The 19,420-nt window shown below is 49.4% G+C and overlaps 1 protein-coding gene across 1 annotated transcript in view; it reads right to left on the bottom strand.

The window, feature by feature from the left end:
* Nucleotides 1-16,294, bottom strand: part of INTS2 (integrator complex subunit 2) — a 63,929-nt gene extending 47,635 nt beyond the window's left edge. Inside the window, exons 1-5 of the mRNA XM_083379666.1 lie at nucleotides 16,040-16,294; nucleotides 12,913-13,220; nucleotides 12,671-12,809; nucleotides 4,617-4,719; nucleotides 1,390-1,503 (exon numbers count right to left, since the gene is read on the bottom strand). Coding sequence (XP_083235792.1) covers nucleotides 1,390-1,503; nucleotides 4,617-4,719; nucleotides 12,671-12,809; nucleotides 12,913-13,205 — 649 coding nt within the window. The 5' untranslated portion in view covers nucleotides 13,206-13,220; nucleotides 16,040-16,294. The remainder of the gene's footprint in view (nucleotides 1-1,389; nucleotides 1,504-4,616; nucleotides 4,720-12,670; nucleotides 12,810-12,912; nucleotides 13,221-16,039) is intronic.
* Nucleotides 16,295-19,420: the final 3,126 nt, after the last annotated feature.

Here is a 19,420-nt window from a genome sequence, read left to right as displayed (position 1 = left end):
CGGCCTCCAAAGCTTTCCTCGTCTTGCCTCTCGCCGTTCTTAATCAGGCCCCTGCAGACTGCAATCCACCAATTAGGGGGGGGGAAAAAAAAGAAAGAACTGCAAGGCTTTCAACTCGGACCACTTTCCAGTTGCAAAAGCAGCGGCGGGAGGCGTAGGGCACACGCAGGTGGCCAGCCACCCATCCTGATCAAAGGGTTCTAGAGTTATCCAGGGTTCAGAAAAAGACTTAGGGCAGGGGTCCTCAAGCCCCTGGTCTGTGGACCGGTACCGGGCCGCGGCACGCCAGCAACCGGTCCGCACAAACAAGCACAGGCCCCGTCCGCGGATGCAGGCAGCACACAAAACCACGCACCCTCCGAAGCGCGGAAAAACCTCTCTCCACGGAATCGGTCCCCGGTGCCCAAAAGGTTGGGGGCCTCTGACTTGGGGGCATTCAGAAGTGATTGTGTTGACCAGCTGGGCCACATTCTCATTCCACAAGTTCCACCATTTCTGGAATTCTTGATGGAAGTGGATTGCATTCTTCTTTCTCTAGTCTTTTTTTTTATTACATTTATATCCCGCCCTTCTCCGAAGACTCAGTGCAGCTTACAAGCTTAGCAGTAGCCTTCATTCTATGTATATGCCTGCTTATTAGGGCTTTCACACACACCCCAAGCGGCAATTATTACAAAGTCAGCTTAATTGCCCCCAACAATCTGGTCCTCATTTGACCGACCTCGGAAGGATGGAAGGCTGAGTCAACCTTGAGCCTGGTGGGATGCGAACCTGCACTAATTGCAGGCAGCTGGTGTTACTTAAGGAGGCATTAGCCACTGCGCCACCAAAAACGTACACGGCGTTTTTCATTTAACGTGCAGTCCATTACACTGCACTCAAGACAAATATTGGAATGCAGTATGTAGGTTTAGTTCCTATTCAGCTGTTTAGCTTCTTTCTTACCCTTCAAATGGTCCTTACTGAAAAAGGTTGCTCCAGCAAACGTTTCTCTCCTCAGGCGCACCGACGGTGCCTTTGCAACACACAGCGACACCCAAAATCACTGCCGAACAAAGTATTTCAGGCCTTGGTGGAGCAGTGGGCTAATGCCTCCTTAAGTAACCCCAGCTGCCTGCAATTAGTGCAGGTTCGCAACCCACCAGGCTCAAGGTTGACTCAGCCTTCCATCCTTCCGAAGTAGGTCAAATGAGGACCCAGATTGTGGGGGCAATTAAGCTGACTTTGTAATAATGCCGCTCGGGGTGTGTGTGAAAGCCCTAACAAGCAGGTATATACATAGAATGAAGGCTACTGCTAAGTTTGTAAAGCCGCCCTGAGTCTTCGGGAGAAGGGCGGGATATAAATGGAATTAAAATAAAAATAAATAAAATAAAAAATGTAACATACCTTCACTGAAACTGTCTGGGACGTTGGCTACTAAAAGACAGAGGAACCAAGCTCCATTCTTCACGTGTAGCAAGGCTTCAGCCACGTCAACGATAGGCAACAGAGAAGGAAGTTCTGAACAGACAAGGGTTCATGTCTGTTTATTTTGTGCCAGAGGCATCATGATTAAAATAAGGCATACTCTTCAGCATCAAATTTAAAATACGAATACGGCAGCGAGACTCTTAGTAGAGCAATATTGGAAGAAGGAAGAACTGCCGGACTATAGAAGAATGGACTTTAAAGTTTCCAATTTGGCGGAAATGGCAAAGATTTCAAGCGTATTTGAAAGACCAATCGCAACAGAGATATATATTGTGGAGTGGCGAAGGTGGATTGATTACAATCCAGAATAAATATGGGACTAAAAAGTTTCACCGAGCATTTGAATAACTATGGATTTATGTGATATATAAAATTGCTTGTAGTTATTTCATTAAGAGTTAAAGTGCGATAGAATTTAATATTTTATTGTTGTTTGCATATTGTAGATTATGTTTGTTTGTATTTTTTATACCCTGTATTTAGCTCTGGGAAGTCGGGAGGGGGGGGAGGGGGAGGGGAGGGAAGAGTTGGGGAGGTTGGGGGAGAGGAGAGGGGGATGGGAGGGGTTTTGTCTTTAAAAAATGTACTGTAAAACTTTTCAATTAAAAAAATAAAATAAAATACAAGGTCAAGACATGTACAAGTTAAAACGGATCTTGCCCAGAAGCTACCAACTACCAATGCCTTGGTAAAGCCGCACTTGGAATATGGCGTCCAGTTTTGGTCACCACAAGATGTTGAGACTCTAGAAAGAGTGCAGAGAAGAACAACAAGATGATCAGGGGACTGGAGGCTAAAACATATAAGGAAACGGGTTGCTGGAATTGGGTATGTGTAGTCCAGGGGTAGGCAACCTTGGCTCTTTATGACTCGTGGACTTCAACTCCCAGAATTCCTGAGCCAGCATGGCTCAGCATGGAAACCTCTCCCTTTCTCCTCAGCGTGGCTGGCTCAGGAATTCTGGGAGTTGAAGTCCACAAGACATAAAGTGGGCCTAGGCCTAGGCCAGGGGTAGGCAACCTTGGCTCTTTTATGACTCGTGGACTTCAACTCCCAGAATTCCTGAGCCAGCATGGCTCAGCATGGAAACCTCTCCCTTTCTCCTCAGCGTGGCTGGCTCAGGAATTCTGGGAGTTGAAGTCCACAAGACATAGTGGCCTAGGCCTAGGCCAGGGGTAGGCAACCTTGGCTCTTTTATGACTCGTGGACTTCAACTCCCAGAATTCCTGAGCCAGCATGGCTCAGCATGGAAACCTCTCCCTTTCTCCTCAGCATGGTTGGCTCAGGAATTCTGGGAGTTGAAGTCCACGAGTCATAAAAGAGCCAAGGTTGCCTACCCCTGGTCTAGTCTAATGAAGAGAAGGGCGAGGGGTGACATGATAGCAGTGTTCCAATATCTCAGGGGCTGCCACAAAGAAGAGCACCCAAAGGCGGGACAAGAAGCAACAGATGGAAACTAATCAAAATCAAAGAGAGAAGCAACCTAGAACTAAGGAGAAATTTTCTGACAGTGAAAACAATTAGCCAGTGGAACCACCCGCCTCCAGAAGCGGTGAGTTGCTCCAACACTGGAAGTTTTTAAGAAGAGACTGGACAGCCATTTGTCTGAAACGGTATAGGGTCTCCTGCCTGAGCAGGGAGTTGGACTAGATGACCTCCAAGGTCCCTTCCAACTGTATTATTTATTATTATTATTATTGTTGTTATTATTCAAAAAGTTCAAAGTGAAGCCAGTGAACAATAGGCCAGGGATAAATGACATTATGACTAATATGAACAATATAGATAAAAGAAAAAAAAAAGTTGAAGATGCATATGTCTCTTAAGATCAGATGTGGGCATTTTATGGCCGCTGGGCCACATCTGGTTCTTCACGGCTTAACCTGGAAGACCATCTAACCACCGTGACCAGGGGGGCCTTCGCACAGGTTCGCCTGGTGCGCCAGTTGCGCCCCTTTTTGGACCGAGATGCCCTATGCACAGTCACCCACGCCCTTGTCACTTCTCGCCTGGATTACTGCAATGCTCTCTACACGGGGCTGCCCTTGAAGTGCACCCGGAGGCTTCAGCTGGTGCAGAATGCGGGTGCTTATGGGAGTATCTTGATACTCCCATGTTACACCTCTCCTGCGCGAGCTGCATTGGCTTCCGGTTGCCCTCGGGGTGCGATTCAAGGTGCTGGTAATTACCTTTAAAGCCCTACATGGCTTAGGCCCGGGGTACTTGCGAGACCACCTGCTGCCATTGTCAACCTCCCATCGCCCGGTTCGCTCCCACAGAGTCGGCCTCCTCAGGGTTCCGTCTGCTAAGCAGTGCCGGCTGGCGACCCCCAGGGGGAGAGCCTTCTCTGTGGGCGCACCGACCCTCTGGAATGAGTTGCCTCCGGAGCTGCGGATGGCCCCTGACCTTCGGTCCTTCCGCCGTGACCTGAAGATATGGTTGTTCCAACAAGCGGGCCTGGACTGATCATGGTTTTTAATTTGGTTTTTATTGTGTAAATTGTCCCGTATTTCTTATATTCATTGTTTAATTCTTTTTTTAAATTTTTGTATTTTATGTCTCTTAATTTTTATTGTTGTGAGCCGCCCTGAGTCCTTAGGGAGAAGGGCGGCATATAAATTTTAATAAATCCTAATCCTAAATCCTAATCCTTTGGCTGTCCCTTTCCAGCCTGCATGAGGTCACTTGGAAATCCTTAATTCCAGGTTGCTTCTCTCCTTGGTTAGTTTCCATCCATTGTTCCTTGTCTTGCCTTCGGGTGCTCTGGAGAATAGAGTGATCCCCTTCTTTGTGGCAGCCCCTCAAATACTGGAAGACTGCCCCCCCCTAGTCTTTCTCTTCTCAAGACTAGCCAAATCCAAATCCTGCAACCTGCCTTCTTATGTTTCAGTCTCCAGGCCTTCGATCATCTGAATTGTGCGACTCTGGGAAGCTGCAGCCATTATAAATCCACGCCGGTTGCCAAGCAACCAAATTTTGATCACGTGTGACCGCAAGGATGCTGTGCCGCCTGTAAGCGTGAGGACTGGCTGTAAATCACATTTTTCAGCGCCGGTGTAACTTTGAACGGTCGCTAAATGAGTGGTCGTTAAGTCGAGGGCTGCCTTACTCACACCTGGCAAGAAAGGGAGAGAAAGACACACCTGCTTGCAAAATGCAGAGGACATCTGCCGCCTCTTCCAAATAAACCGGGCTCTCAAACAGCTCTGGGGACTTGAAAAAAAACTCGCCAGTGGAGTCGGCCACCTGTTCGGAAAGATGATTTCTTGGTGAAAAGGAAAAGCAAAGCAAGCTGGAAAGGAAGGAAGGAAGGAAGGAAGGAAGGAAGGAAGGAAGGAAGGAAGGAAGGAAGGAAGGAAGGAAGGAAGGAAGGAAGGAAGGAGTATGCTAAGTGAATTTTGCCCCCATTTTACGACCTTGGTTACTACAGGTATTAAATTAATCTTTGCAATTAAATTGTCTCAGTCCTGCCAAGACTGAGTGGCTGTGCATACTGGCATCTCGGGTTTAACCAGACTATTCCATCTTTAACAATGGGGGGTGAGGTGTTACCCCCCGTTGATAGGGCTTGCAACTTAGGCGTCCTCCTGGATTCACAGCTCAATTTTGAAGATCACATAGGACCAGGGGGGGCCTTTGCCCAGGTTCGCCTGGTGCGCCAGTTGCGACCCTACCTGGACCGAGATGCCCTGCGCACAGTCACTCATGCGCTCGTGACCTCCCGTTTAGACTACTGCAATGCTTTCTACATGGGGCTGCCCTTGAGGACCACTCGGAGGCTTCAGCTGGTGCAGAATGCGGCCGCGCGAGTTGTGATGGGGGTTTCCCGATACTCCCATGTAACACCTCTACTCCGCGACCTGCATTGGTTTCCGGTTGCCCTCCGGGTGAGATTCAAGGTGCTGGTAATGAACTATAAAGCCCTAAATGGCTTGGGCCCGGGATATCTGAGGGAACACCTGCTGCCGGCATCAAGCTCCCTTCATCATGTGCACTCCCACAGGGAGGGTCTTCTCAGGGTGCCGCCGGTAAAAGACTGCTGGCGGATAACACCCAGGGGGAGGGCCTTCTCTGTGGGTGCGCCTGCCCTTTGGAACCAGCTGCCCGCGGAGCTTAGGACTGCCCCCAACCTTCGTTCATTTCTCCGGGACCTGAAGACCTGGCTCTTTGAGCTTTCCGGCCCAGGCTGAGATTTTTAAATTGGGGTTTTTTATATTTTTTCAGGGATTAAATTTAATCCTTTTAATCGTTTTAAATTTTTGTATCAATGTTTTAAGTACCCTGTAAACCGTCCTGAGTCCTTCGGGAAAGGGCGGTATATAAAGGGCGGTATATAAATCTGCTGCCGGCATCAAGCTCCCTGCGCCCTGTGCGTTCCCACAGAGAGGGCCTCCTCAGGGTGCCTCCGGTCAGGGAATGTCGACTGGTGGCCCCCAGGGGGAGATCCTTCTCTGTGGGCGCCCCGGAGCTATGGAACCAGCTACCGGTTGAGCTCCGGACGGCGCCCGATCTGCGCTCCTTTCGCCGCGATCTGAAAACATACTTGTTCGAGCAAGCCGGCCTGGCCTGAGGGGGGATTGGTGGGGTTTTTTATTATTTTTATTGGGGTTTTTTACTATGTATCAATTGTATTTTAATCGGGCATGCATTTAATTATCTTTTAGTTTTTGTAAATTTCTGTGTTTTATTCTTGCCCTGTACACCGCCCTGAGTCCTCCGGGAGAAGGGCGGTATAGAAATATTAATAAATTAAATTAAATTGAATTAAATTCAATAAAATAAAAATAAATAAAAAAATTAGTCACATGGCGGTTAAGCGAATCTGGCTTCCCCCGTTGACTTTGCTTGTCAGAAGATCGCAAAAATGTGATCACGTGACACACACCCCAGGACACTGCAACCGTCATCAATTTGAGCCAGCCACCAAGCATCCGAATTTTGATCACGTGACTGCGGGTGTGTGTGTGTGTGTGTGCGTGCTGCAACGGTCGTAAGTGTGAAAACCGGTCACAAGTCACTATTTCTAGAACGGTTGGAAGTTGAGGACAGCCCGTATTCTCCCCTTGGAGGCGAGTTCCACCCCTGCATTCCTGGCCTCCCAGAAGGGCCTACGAAGACGGCTCTGCTGCTTGCCTGGGGCTGCTACAGTGGGGGTGGCTGGCCAAGGAGAGAAAATCCCCATTGCCCAGGCTGCCCATCGTGTATCTTGGTGGGGTTGTTTTTGCTTTTCTCTTCGATTTTTTTCTGATGGTAATTGTTACTGTTTATGTTTATGTTTATGTTTTATTTAATTTATATACCGCCCTTCTCCCTGGGGACTCAGGGCGGTTCACAGGGCATATAAATAAAAATACAATACTATACAAAAGTTAAAACAAAGATTAAATCAGTGCCCAATTAAAAACAATAATACAATCTAAAAAGACAATTTAAAACCCAACTCCCCCATCAGGCCAGACCGGCCAATTCAAACAAATGGGTCTTCAGACCACGACGGAAAGTTCGGAGGTCCGATGCCGTCCGGAGCTCCACCGGCAGTTGGTTCCACAAAGCCGGGGCACCCACAGAGAAGGCTCTCCCCCTGGGGGCCGCCAGTCGGCATTCCCTGACCGGAGGCACCCTGAGGAGGCCCTCTCTGTGGGAACGCACAGGGCGGAGGGGAGTTGAAGCCGGCAGCAGGTGGTCCCCGAGGTACCCCGGACCCATGCCATGTAGGGACTTAAAGATCATAACTAAGACCTTGAACCTCACCCGGAAGACAACTGGTAACCAATGCAGCTCGCGGAGCAAAGGTGTAACATGGGAGTACCGGGAAACTCCCAAGACAACTCTCGCGGCCGCATTCTGTACCAGTTGGAGCCTCCGAGTGGTCTTCAAGGGAAGCCCCATGTAGAGAGCATTACAGTAGTCAAGGCGAGAGGTCACGAGCGCATGAGTGACCGTGCACAGGGCATCCCGGTCCAGATAGGGCCGCAACTGGCGCACCAGGCGAACCTGGGCAAAAGCCCCCCTAGTCACGGCCACTACATGATCTTCTAGAGTAAGCCGTGAATCTAGGAGGACTCCCAAGTTGCGAGCCCTATCCACGGGGGGTAAGAGCTCACCCCCCATAGAAAGAGATGGAACATTTTGAATGTCCCGGGATGCCGGAATGCACAGCCACTCAGTCTTGTCAGGGTTGAGCTGAAGTCTGTTCCTCCCCATCCAGACCCGAACCGCCTCCAGGCAACGGGACATCACAGCGAGGGCATCACTGGGGTGGTTTGGGGTCGAAAAGAAAAGTTGGGTATCATCGGCATATTGATGATACCCAACTCCAAAACCACGAATGATCTCACCCAGCGGTTTCATGTAGATGTTGAACAGGAGAGGCGAGAGAACCGACCCCTGAGGAACTCCACAAGCGAGAGACCTCGGGGTCGATCTCTGCCCCCCTGCCAACACCGACTGCGAACGTCCCAGGAGATAGGAGGAGAACCACCGAAGAACCGTGCCTCCCACTCCCAATCCCCTGAGACGCCGCAGCAAGATACCATGGTCGATGGTATCGAAAGCCGCCGAGAGGTCTAATAGGACTAGGACAGAGGAATATCCCCTGTCCCGAGCCCTCCAGAGATCATTCACCAGAGCGACCAATGCCGTCTCCGTGCTGTACCCGGGCCTGAAACCCGATTGGTAGGGGTCCAGATAATCCGCTTCATCCAGGACCAGAGGGAGCTGATGCGCCACCACACTCTCAACAACCTTCGCAAGAAAGCGAAGGTTGGAGACCGGACGAAAGTTGTTCAATACAGCTGGGTCCAAGGCAGGCTTCTTGAGGAGAGGTCTCACCACCGCCTCCTTCAAGACGGTGGGGAAATAACCCTCACTCAAAGAAGCAGATATAACCGCCAGGAGCCAGCCTCGTGTCCTCTCCCTAGCTGCATAAACCAGCCAGGAAGGGCACGGGTCCAACAAACATGTGGAGGAGCTCAGCCTCCCCATAATCCTGTCCACTTCATCAGGGGTCACAGAATCAAACTCTTCCCAGATAACATTGACAAGACCGTCCGTGTCCTGATCGCCTGACTCTGCCCAGCTGGAGTCCAAACCGGTCCGAATCCGAGCGATTTTATCCGACAGATGTTGACTAAATTCCTCGGCACGACCCTGCAAGGGATCCTCCCTCACCTCCTGATTAAGAAGTGAGCGAGTCACCCTGAACAGGGCGGCCGGGCGATTATCTGCGGACGCAATGAGGGTAGAGAAGTAATTACACCTCGCCACCCTCATCGCTGCGAGATAAGACCTAATATAGGTTCTTAACCGCAACCGGTCGGGTTCGGATCGGCTCGACCTCCAACAGCTCTCTAGGCCCCGTTTCCGACGCTTCATCTCCCGGAGCTCCGCGGAGAACCATGGAGCTCGCTGGGATCTGCGCCGGGTCAGGGGCCGCAAGGGTACAACCCGGTCAAGTGCCTCAGTGGCTGCCCTTTCCCAGGTTTCCACTAAGGCATCCGCCGAGCTGTGAGCAATGGAGGCAGGTGGGGACCCCAGCGCCGCTTGGAATCTGTCAGGATCCATTAAGCGTCTGGGGCGGTACCATCTAATTGGTTCCGTATCCCCACGGCGGGGGGTGGCAAAACGGAAGACCATCCGCAGGAGATGATGATCGGTCCATGACAGGGGCATAATAAATGGAGAGCCCCCACCAAGATCATCCAACCACCGTCTAGATAAAAAAATCAGGTCAAGAGTGTGGCCTCCCTCATGAGTTGGTTCAGAAATTACTTGCGTCAGGTCCATGGCCGTCATGGAAGCCATGAACTCCCGAGCTAGCTCAGATGAGCCTCCCAGGGATGGTAGATTGAAGTCTCCCAAAACTATAAGTTTGGGAAACTCAACCACCAACCCTGAGAGGATATCAAGCAGCTCGGGCAGGGCTGCCGCTGTACGACTAGGCGAAATGTACGTCAGCAGCAAACCCAACTGCGCCCCAGAACCAAATCTCACAAAGAGAGACTCACACCCGACTATCTGAGAAACGGTGGTCTCCCGCGGACATAAGGTCTCCCTAATGATAACCGCCACTCCCCCACCCCTACCTTGAGCTCTAGGCCGGTGCAGCACCCGGAAGCCTGGTGGGCAGATGTCAACCAAAGGGACCCCACCCTCTGGGCCCAACCAGGTCTCCGTGATGCAGGCCAGGTCCGCATGCTCATCCTCAACTAAATCCCTAACGAGGGGAGCTTTGTTAACCACGGACCTGGCATTCAGATACACCAGCCGGAGCTCAGGAGGCTGCACATCCTCGCTCCCGGAACCTCGGGGAAGAAGCAGAGGGTCGGAGCGCCTCACCGCTTGCAAGTAGCGGAGATGGCCCTCCCGGTAGCGATACGGCCCCCTGTCTATCCGCCTGCTGCCATTCCCCGTCGTGGGAATTGGTAATCCCACGACCCGCTCGTGAGCTCCGGAGACAGCGACACCCCGTTCTCCCGCCGCGTGGTCAGACCCAAATCCGGCCTGAACCATGGTTGATTGGCCACCCCCCAAGGCCAGACAACCCTTATCACCCACCCCCCTCCCTAACCCTATAAAAAATCTAGATAAAAAAGTAATCAGGGGCCTTCTGTTAACTTTATATTGACGGCCCCTGCCCCTGCCCGGCCATCTCTCAGGGTCCCAAAACTCGGGCCCGTCATCGAGGTTGAAGGTGTCTAAAGAGGCGGGTCGCACCCAGGAGAGGGGGGCTCCCCTGAGGGCACACAAATCCGTGCTAGTATATTTCCGCATAAGTCTAGCAAGTCCAGGAAAGGCGTCCCAATTAGTGGGAGGATCGAAGCATAAAGACAGGTATCTTGGTCCCCACCCAACTTCACTGCCACTCAGTTGGGTGCCCCCAGAGACAGGCCACCCCCCGCCCTCTCACGACGGGTTGCAACTCTGTTCCTGGAGGTGGGCCAGATATCCTCTGGGTAGGCAACCCCATAGAGCTCTCACCTCCATGGGGTCGCAGATGGATAAAGTCAAGCCACTCTCCCACCGTGGCCGATACCCAGTTATGTCCCAAAATCCAAGGGGAGAGGGGGAAGGTAGGCAGATAAGATGATAAGTATATATGTCCATATGTCCGAGACAAAAAGGGCAAGCAGGCCAGGATAGTGAAGATGGTCCAAATTGCGAACATCGCTGCAAAAGCAGTCCAAAGGCGGTGGGGGAACCACGTCATCCTAGTACCCTTATGATGATCCGCGGTCATCTTCTCCGCCACTGAATGGACTGAAGACGCCGTCGCCGCCAAGATGACTAACAGTCGCCCTTTCCACCGTCGAAACGGCCCGAGGGCGACAGTGCCGCTAAAGAGCAGCCCAAGGCGAAATAGGGCAACATGGAAAACCCACCGCTGGCGAGAGGGCCAAAAGCCGAGAAAGCTCGAAGTCAGTCGCCGGCAAACGGGCACACGGACCAAGAAACGCTGGTGTAGCCGTAAGCAGTCCAAAAGCAGGCCCCAGAAATGTCTCATCAGCTGTTGGGCCGCTAAAAACGGCCAGAACATACCATCTTCGCCGTCGCCGCCGAACACGTATTGCCGCCGCTGCTGCCGAGCGCAGGCCGCCGTCGGCGCCAGGCGCGGCCCAGACACCACCGCAACCAGCGCCGGGGACACCGCCCACGCCATTGCCGCCATTGCCGCCATCACCATCATTGCCGCCATTACCGCCTTCGTCATCGCCCGAAATCGCCGCCGCCCGAGCAGATTCACCGGCGTCCACCCCGACAACCGGGGCCAGTCCGGGAACGCCTAGGCGGCCCAAAAGGCCCGAGGAGCAGGAAAAAAAAAAAAAACGCCGGCGTCAGCCCCGAGCAGCCGCAGACAAACCGGGGAGAAACAGCTGACAAAGAAGAAGACAGCCGGCGTCGGCCCAAGCAGCCGCAAATGGTCCGAAAAAGCAGCCGCTGGAAAAGATCGCCGGGAGACAGCAAGAAGCAGGCGACAAACAGCAGGGCCAGCGGGCGGCCCCAAGCAGCCGTAAATAGTCCGAAAAAGGCGGCAGCAGAGAGAACAGCCGGCGGACAACAGGAAGCAGCCGAAAAACAGCAGGGCCAGCAGACGGGCAGCTCAGCAGATGGAGTAAGTCCTTGCCAGCTTCGTCGACCTCCTAGTTGTCTCGCTGCCTAATTCCCCAACCCCTCAATCCCCATACTCAAAAAGCCCGAAGGCTCATGAGGGGCTCCCAAGGGACGCCTAACAGCTGGTGCTCGCAGAGCTCAGCCGAGCACGTCCGCCATCTTGGGTGGGGCGGAAATGGAAGTGAAGTGATGTTTCTTCCTTCTTCTGCCCTTTGCCTGCAGTCTCTCTCTGGTGCTTTTTACTTTTTTATTATATGGTAAACTGCCCAGAGCTGCATCAGGGAGGGAGGATTGGGAGGGAGGGAGGATTGGGAGGGAGGGAGGGAGGCAGGAAGGAAAGAAGGATTGAGAGGAAAGGAAGATGGAGGGATGGAGGGAAAGAAGGAAAGAAGATGGAGGGAGGGAGGGAGGGAGGGAGGGAGGGAGGAGGAAGGAAGGAAGGAAGGAAGGAAGGAAGGAAGGAAGGAAGGAAGATGGAGGGATGCATGGAGGGATGGAAAAGGGAGGGAAGGAAAGAAGATGGAGTGATGGAGGGAGGGAGGGGGGGAGGAAGGAAGGAAGATGGAGGGAGGGAGGGAGAGAGGGAGGGAAGGAAGGAAGATGGAGTGAGTAAAGAAGGAAGATGGATGGATGGAACAGCGAGGGAGGGAGGAAGATGGAAGGAAGGAAGGAAGGAAGGAAGGAAGGAAGGAAGGAAGGAAGGAAGGAAGGAAGGAAGGAAGGAAGGGACAGAAGATGGAGGGAGGGAAGAAGATGGACTGAGGAAGGAAGATGGAGGGATGCATGGAGGGATGGAAAAGGGAGGGAAGGAAAGAAGATGGAGGGAGGGAGGGAGGGGGGGAGGAAGGAAGTAAGATGGAGGGAGGGAGGGAGAGAGGGAGGGAAGGAAGGAAGATGGAGTGAGTAAAGAAGGAAGATGGATGGATGGAACAGGGAGGGAGGGAGGAAGATGGAAGGAAGGAAGGAAGGAAGGAAGGAAGGAAGGAAGGAAGGAAGGAAGGAAGGAAGGAAGGAAGAAAAACCTACAGCTTTAAGAACTCAGAAAAAAGAGGTGACCTTGCCAGGAAGGACTGAAGGAAAAACTCACCTTATTCATAATTGCCAGCAGCTCGCTCAGCACAAGACGGAGCCGCCGGGGTGAATCACTGTGTTCAAATTCCAGAGTCAGGCCGTGCTGCAGCTGGGACACCAAAATGCTCTCTCCGCTGCCTCCGCCAAGCTTATGTCTAAAAAGAGAAGAAGATAAAGACTTCCTCTTCAGATTTGTTATGGCGCTTTTTTTAAAAAAAAAAACTGTCGCGAGGGAAGAGCAAAACCAGGCAGACTAACCTCAGCTGTTGCTCTTTGCTGGCGTCCTGTTCCAAAGCGTGAAAATCCACCGAGAGCAAGGCGACGATGGAGTTGACGGCTTCGACGCCCGAAAGCAGGCGCAGGATGAGTTTCTTGTCCTGGGCCCAACTCTGGCTCTGATCGGCTGGCGCACACAAGGCCATCCGCACCAAGCAAGGCAACAACAATCGGAGCTCCGGGTCGCTCAGCGCCGCTAAGCGCACCACGTCCACTTTCTGCATGGCTTCGAAGGCGTAAGTGCTGACAAACTGAAGAGCAGAACATTCCGCCATTTTGCTAGGGTTCCCCTGAAAAACCACAATAATGTATTATAATTTATAATTGAATTTCTATACCGCCCTTCTCCCGAAGGACTCAGGGCGGTCTACAGGGCAGTAAAAGCTTTACATACAAAAGTTAAAATGAAATTAAATTAATTAAGCCCTAACAATAAATAATTAAAAATACCCCAAACCCTTAAACCAGGCCGGCCTGTTCGAATAAATAGGTTTTCAGATCCCGGCGGAAATAAATAATAAAGAGTTTGGAAAATCAAACGGTCTCTGTCTGTCTATCTCTCTCTCTCACTCACACACACACACACACACACAATACCAATAAAGGAGAATATTTGTAGCTCAGGGTTGGTGCTCTCTCTAGCTTGGTGGGCTTTCTTGCAGAGGTTTCACGATCCAAAATGGGCAACATCTTTGGCGCTAGTAAGGAATGGGGTTTGTTCTCAATTTAAATTCTAGTGGCTTGCCCAAATGAGCATAAATTAAAGCTCAACAGACCAACAGTAAACAATACCCCAGTCAAGGAACTGCCGAAACACGTTAATGCTAACCCTAACCTAACCTCCATCTGGGCCCCCGAGTCAATTAACAGAGCAAGCTTTTAGGCCTTTAGCGAAGGACAAAATTATAATATGGGTTTTTTATAGCCAGCTGTTAGGATAAACGTAGAGGAAAAAGAAAAGCAATGATTACAAAAAGCAAGCATTATACTCCAAATCAATCCAAGCCACGAAAAAATTGCAACTCTTTCTTCCATCTAGGCAGGAAAAAAAACTGTTTTGGAAACTTTAGCAGTCAGTATTGTATGCCTTCCGGTTTCTTTAATTTCCTATCCATGAACTAAAGGTGTGGATATAGCAAATTCTTCCTTCCTGAATAATCAAGAAGTACAACTCAATAAAAAAAATCCACTATTGTACCTTACATGTTATTATACAGGTCACTAAGTGTTGTGATAATTTTCCATTTTAAATATGTACCTGCTTAAATAATTTTTCTTTTGGTCATATAGAAATCTATTTCTATTTCTCATAATCTATTTCTCTATTTCTCACCTCCAGAGGTGGTGAATGCTCCAACACTGGGGGGTTTTAAGAAGAGACTGGACAGCCATTTGCCTGAAATGGTATAGGGTTTCCTGCCTGAGCAGGGGGTTGGACTAGATGACCTCCAAGGTCCCTTCCAACTTCAACTTCTTCTTCTTCTTCTTCTTCTTCATTATTATTATTATTATTATTATTATTATTATTATTATTATTATTATTATTATTATTATTTGTTCAAACCAAGGAGCTTTCTAAAAGTTTGAGGCAATGTCATTTTTTTGAGCAACCAATTGGATTAACAGTCCCTTACAATAAGACATGTCTGTATATTTATCGTCACTCTGGTAGAAAACAACTTTATAAATGACTGTAAACACTGGTTACCCAGGGTTTTTTTTGTCACAGAACCCCCAGAACGGAGTTCCGGCACCTTTTTTGGATGGAACCTCGTAGGGTAGGCAAGGTGGGTTCTATGACATGTGTGAGTTCTGGCACCTTTTTTTTTTTTTACAAAAAAAAGCACTGTGTTTAACTATCAAGTTTTATTCTCCTTGCCCTTCTTCCTTTGCTTTTGCCATCTGTCTGTTCTTAGATCGATGCACAGGTACCATGTATGAGGATGAAGAAATATCAGTGATTACATACAAAAATAAAAGCATTTTGCATATTTTCCTCAAACCAGAAATTATTTTCGTCCCTCGTGATGGCAAGGGGAGAGCTAGTTTGGGAGAGTCAGGACAATGGATCTATTGTTCTCTAAGACTAATCTATTTTTACAGGATTGTTGTGAAGTTCATGAGGGAATGGAGAAGCTGGGAGATTGTTTTAAGTGAATCAGAGAAGCATTACAGAATAAGAGAATAACAAGAGTTGTAAGGGATCTTAGAGGTCCTCTAGTCCAACCCCCTGCTCAGGCAGGAAACCTTCTACCATTTCAGGCAAATGGCTGTCCAGTCTCTTCTTAAAAACCTCCAGTGTTGGAGCATTCACCACCTCTGGAGGCAGGTTGTTCCACTGGTTAATTGTTCTCACTGTCAGGAAGTTTCTCCTTAGTTCTAGGTTGCTTCTCTCCTTGATGAGTTTCCATCCGTTGCTTCTTGTCCTGCCTTCAGGTGCTTTGGAGAATAGCTTGACTCCCTCTTCTTTGCGGCAGCCCCTGAGATATTGGAACACTGCTGTCATGTCACCCCTCGCCCTTCTCTTCATTAAACTAGACATGCCCAATTCCAGCAACCTGTTCCTTATATGTTTTAGCCTCCAGTCCCCTGATCATCTTTTGTTGCTCTTCTCTGCACTCCTCCTTCAACACACAGCAGGGGTCTTCAAACTTGGCCCTTTTATGACTTGTGGACTTCAACTCCCAGAATTCCTCAGCCAGGCCCACTGGGAGTTGAAGTCCTCAAGTCATAAAAGGGCCAAGTTTGAAGACCCCTATTCTACAGTCTCTACATCTTTTTTTTTAAAAAAAATCAGAACAGTAGACATAAAATAAAATTTATTTATTTATTTTATTTTATTACATTTATATACCGCCCTTTCCCGAAGGTCTCAGGGCGGTTTACAGGGTGATTAAAAAACCAAGATACAAAAGTTAAAAACAAATTTTAAAAAAAAATTATATTTGTCCCTGCATAAATAAAACCCCAGTTAAAATTAAGATTTTAATGGGCTAGAGAGCTCCATCCTTAACAACAAAGGGTCCCTGGAGGACTTGAGGCCAGTCCCTCCCTCCCTCTCCCTCTCTCTCTCTCTCTCTCTCTCTCTCTCTCTCTCAGCACGACCTACCTCACAGGGTTGTTGTGGGGGAAACCAGCAGGAAGGAATGCTAGGAAAACCCCCTTGAGCGCCCGAAGGAAAGGCGGGATATAAACGTAATTACAGACGAGAAAGGAAAGCAGGAAGAGGAGCCAGGGCCGCCCTCAGCAGGGGAAGCTCGGCTTCCCCAACCGCCCTGAGAACCGGGCTTTTTTTTTTTTTTTTTTTTGCGGCGAGAAAACAAACGACTCGCGTCCAGCCTCTCCGATCAGGCCAAACCGCCTGGGAAGCATTACTTCCGGGGTTAAAAAGACCTACTTCCTCCAAGGGGCAGCCATGGCTCTGAAGGCAAGGAAAAGGTCACTTCCGGCAAGGAGTAGAGGGATCACGTGGCCCGCCCCCTTAAGGGCGGAAGTTGTTCCTTACCCTCTTCAGTTCCGCCCGCAAATGGATGCAACCTGAAGAGCTATGCAGCGTTGTTGTGGTTTTGTTATTGTTGTTGTGTGGGAAGCCGCGTGTGTTTTTTTGGGTTGCTTTTTTGTGCTTTTGTTCTTCCTTTTGTTACTGCTCGGAGCCGGCCAGGTTTGTGTTACGGAAGAGAGGCGGCATACAAATCTTTTCAATCGAGGGTGTCCAATCTTGCCTACTTTAAAACCTGTGGACTTCCACTCCCAGAATTCCCCAGCCAGCATGGCTGGCTGGGGAATTCTGGGAGTGGAAGTCCACAAATCTTAAAGTTGCCAAGGTCGGAGACACCCCCCCCGCCCCCCAAGTTAAATAATTTGACATTTTTTTTTAAAAAAAATGGGCTACTTATATTTCTAATGTAAATATTTGGATTGTAAATGTAAAGATATGTATTGCCGGAAAGTGGTGGTGAACCGTGGGAATATTGGTGGGTTTTAGGTTGTCATAAAATTCACCCAAATGCAATCCTTAATAATACCTCGAACGTCAGTTGGGAGGGGGAGGATATGATGGAAATCTTTTATATTGACAGAGTAAGGAATTGAACCCCAGAGAAGAAATCCTGTACGTTAATGGCCAATTCAGCAAGTGCCACCAACCCCCACCCCACCACTGCAATAAAGAGGTGCAGAGGGGTGTTATTTGTTGATTAAATCTATGCACTGCCCATCTCCCTGTCAAGGTGGCTTACAATAATCTAAATATAGAAATATAAAATAATTGAGTCCAATGGTTGGAGATCTTGCCTCAAAGAGAAATGATGTTCAAGATGGTGGGAGCCACGCTAGAAAAGGCCCATCTCCTGGACCCCAACAGCTAGAAGTCCTTGATTGATGGGGTCTGCGGCATGCCCCTCCTGCTGGACCCGTGCTTTTTTTGTAAAATAAAAAGGTGCCGGAACTCACACATGTCATACAACCTGCCTTGCCTACCCTACAAGGTTCCATTTAAAAAAGGTGCCGGAACTCCGTTCTGAGGGTTCTATGAGGAAAAAAGCCCTGATAACCAACAGCTTGAATTAGACCCAGAAGCAAACCAACGAACCCCTGGTCCTTGTGCAACAACAGAACATCTTTATAAAGGCTAGTACAGGAGGAGCTTGGAGGGCAATTTTCAATTTTGTCCCACCTTATGTTTACAGCAAGGAACAGCTACTAAGTGATGTAGGAGTGCCTAGATTCTCAGTCCTCCAGGTTATGGTTGTCCTAAAGGTGCTTTTTCAGGAGGCAACTGGACTTTCTTGTTTTTCCTTTGAAGATGGTGGCGCCCTGCTTGGCTGCGGCTGATTCGGCTCTCAAAAGTGTTGTGGTGATGGAGGGGAATGAACGATCCAAATTGAAGTACTTTTCAAAAATAGTGACCAGTAAGGAGAGTTGGATTGTTAAACTTTCATACAAACGTCAGTCCATATTGAAGATGAAGAAAAGGATGAGGGTGACAGTGTTCCTATATCTCAGGGGCGGCCCCAGGGAAGAGGCAGTCAAGCTCTTCTGCAAAGCACCTGAAGGCAGGACAAGAAGCAACGGATGGAAATTAACCAAGGAGAGAAGCAACCTAGAACTAAGGAGAAACTTCCTGATAGTGAAGACAACCAGTGGAACTCCTTGCCTCCAGAAGCTGTGAATGCTCCAGCACTGGAAGTTTTTAAGAAGAGACTGGATGGCCATTTGTCTGAAATGGTATAGGGTTTCCTGCCTGAGCAAGGGGTTGGACTAGATGACCTCCAAGGTCCCTTCCAAGTTATTAGTATTATTAGTATTAGTATTATTTAGCAAGAGAGGATGTAAGGGTGTAGGTCTATGCATGTTATATATAGTATGTTTAAATGTGTGTTATGTATGTGTACACTTTGAGAGGAAGCAACTAAATTTCATTTTTAATGTGTGCCATTGTGCCCACAGTAAAAAAAATGACAATAAGGGTTATGTATCTATCTGTCTGTTTTCCTGGGCTCCAAGATCACCGCAGATGGGGACTGTAGCCAAGAAATTAAAAGACGCTTGCTCCTGGGGAGGAAAGCCATGGCAAATCTAGACAGCACACTAAAAAGCAGAAACATTACCCTGTCAACAAAAGTGCGTATAGTCAAGGCTATTGTTCTGTTCCCCCCCCCCCCCAGGTACAAACAGACAGACGAGCAGGCACGACTAGCAAGGGTTAATTTCTCTGGCTGAAGTAATTTGCCGTTGGATAAAATCTTGGCAGCAAAATACAAGCAGTCTGCCAAAATAAACTCGTTACCTCAAGCGTTGCTGAAATGAGATAACGTCCAAACAAACAGTACAGAAATACAAAAACGTCAAGAAGCCAGACCAGGGTTTCACACAGGTAGAAAATCTGACAGAGTTCCAAAGAAGTGACCAGAAGTTGTTTGAATTATTGTTCATCACAAAGTCCTGAGAACAGCCACACACCCCTTTTGTACCTTGTGACTCAGCTAATCCTTGGCCCTCCTATTCTTCTTACGCTGCTGTAAACACTTGGCTCTGCATCATTCTCGGGGATCCAGCCATGATTCATCTTTGTCACTCCCCATCTGCTGCAGCTGCTCGGGCTCATTCCCAGCCTGGCTAATCACAGGCTGCTCCTGTCGGCCTTCAGATGGAGACAGAGGCCTTGCCAGAAAGGAGGGTCCCGGAGAGGAAGGCCTTGCCAGTTCCTCCCCATCATCCTCAGAGTCCTCTTCCTCGGGTAGGACAGGCTCGGGGGTCGGGGCCACAACAGCTATGGTCTTCCCAGTTGCAATGTATGGCTGTGAAAGTTGGACCCTAAGAAAGGCTGAGCGCCAAAGTATTGAGGCCTTTGAACTATGGTGCTGGAGAAGACTCTGGCGAGTCCCTTGGACTGCAAGGCAATCAAACCGGTCAGTCCTAGAGATCAACCCTGACTGCTCTTTAGAAGGCCAGATCCTGAAGTGGAAACTCAGATACTTTGGCCACCTAA

Source organism: Vipera ursinii (genome assembly GCF_947247035.1).
Source record: "Vipera ursinii genome assembly, chromosome: 1".
Classification (NCBI taxonomy): domain Eukaryota; kingdom Metazoa; phylum Chordata; class Lepidosauria; order Squamata; family Viperidae; genus Vipera; species Vipera ursinii.
This window is presented reverse-complemented; position numbering and strand designations above follow the sequence as displayed.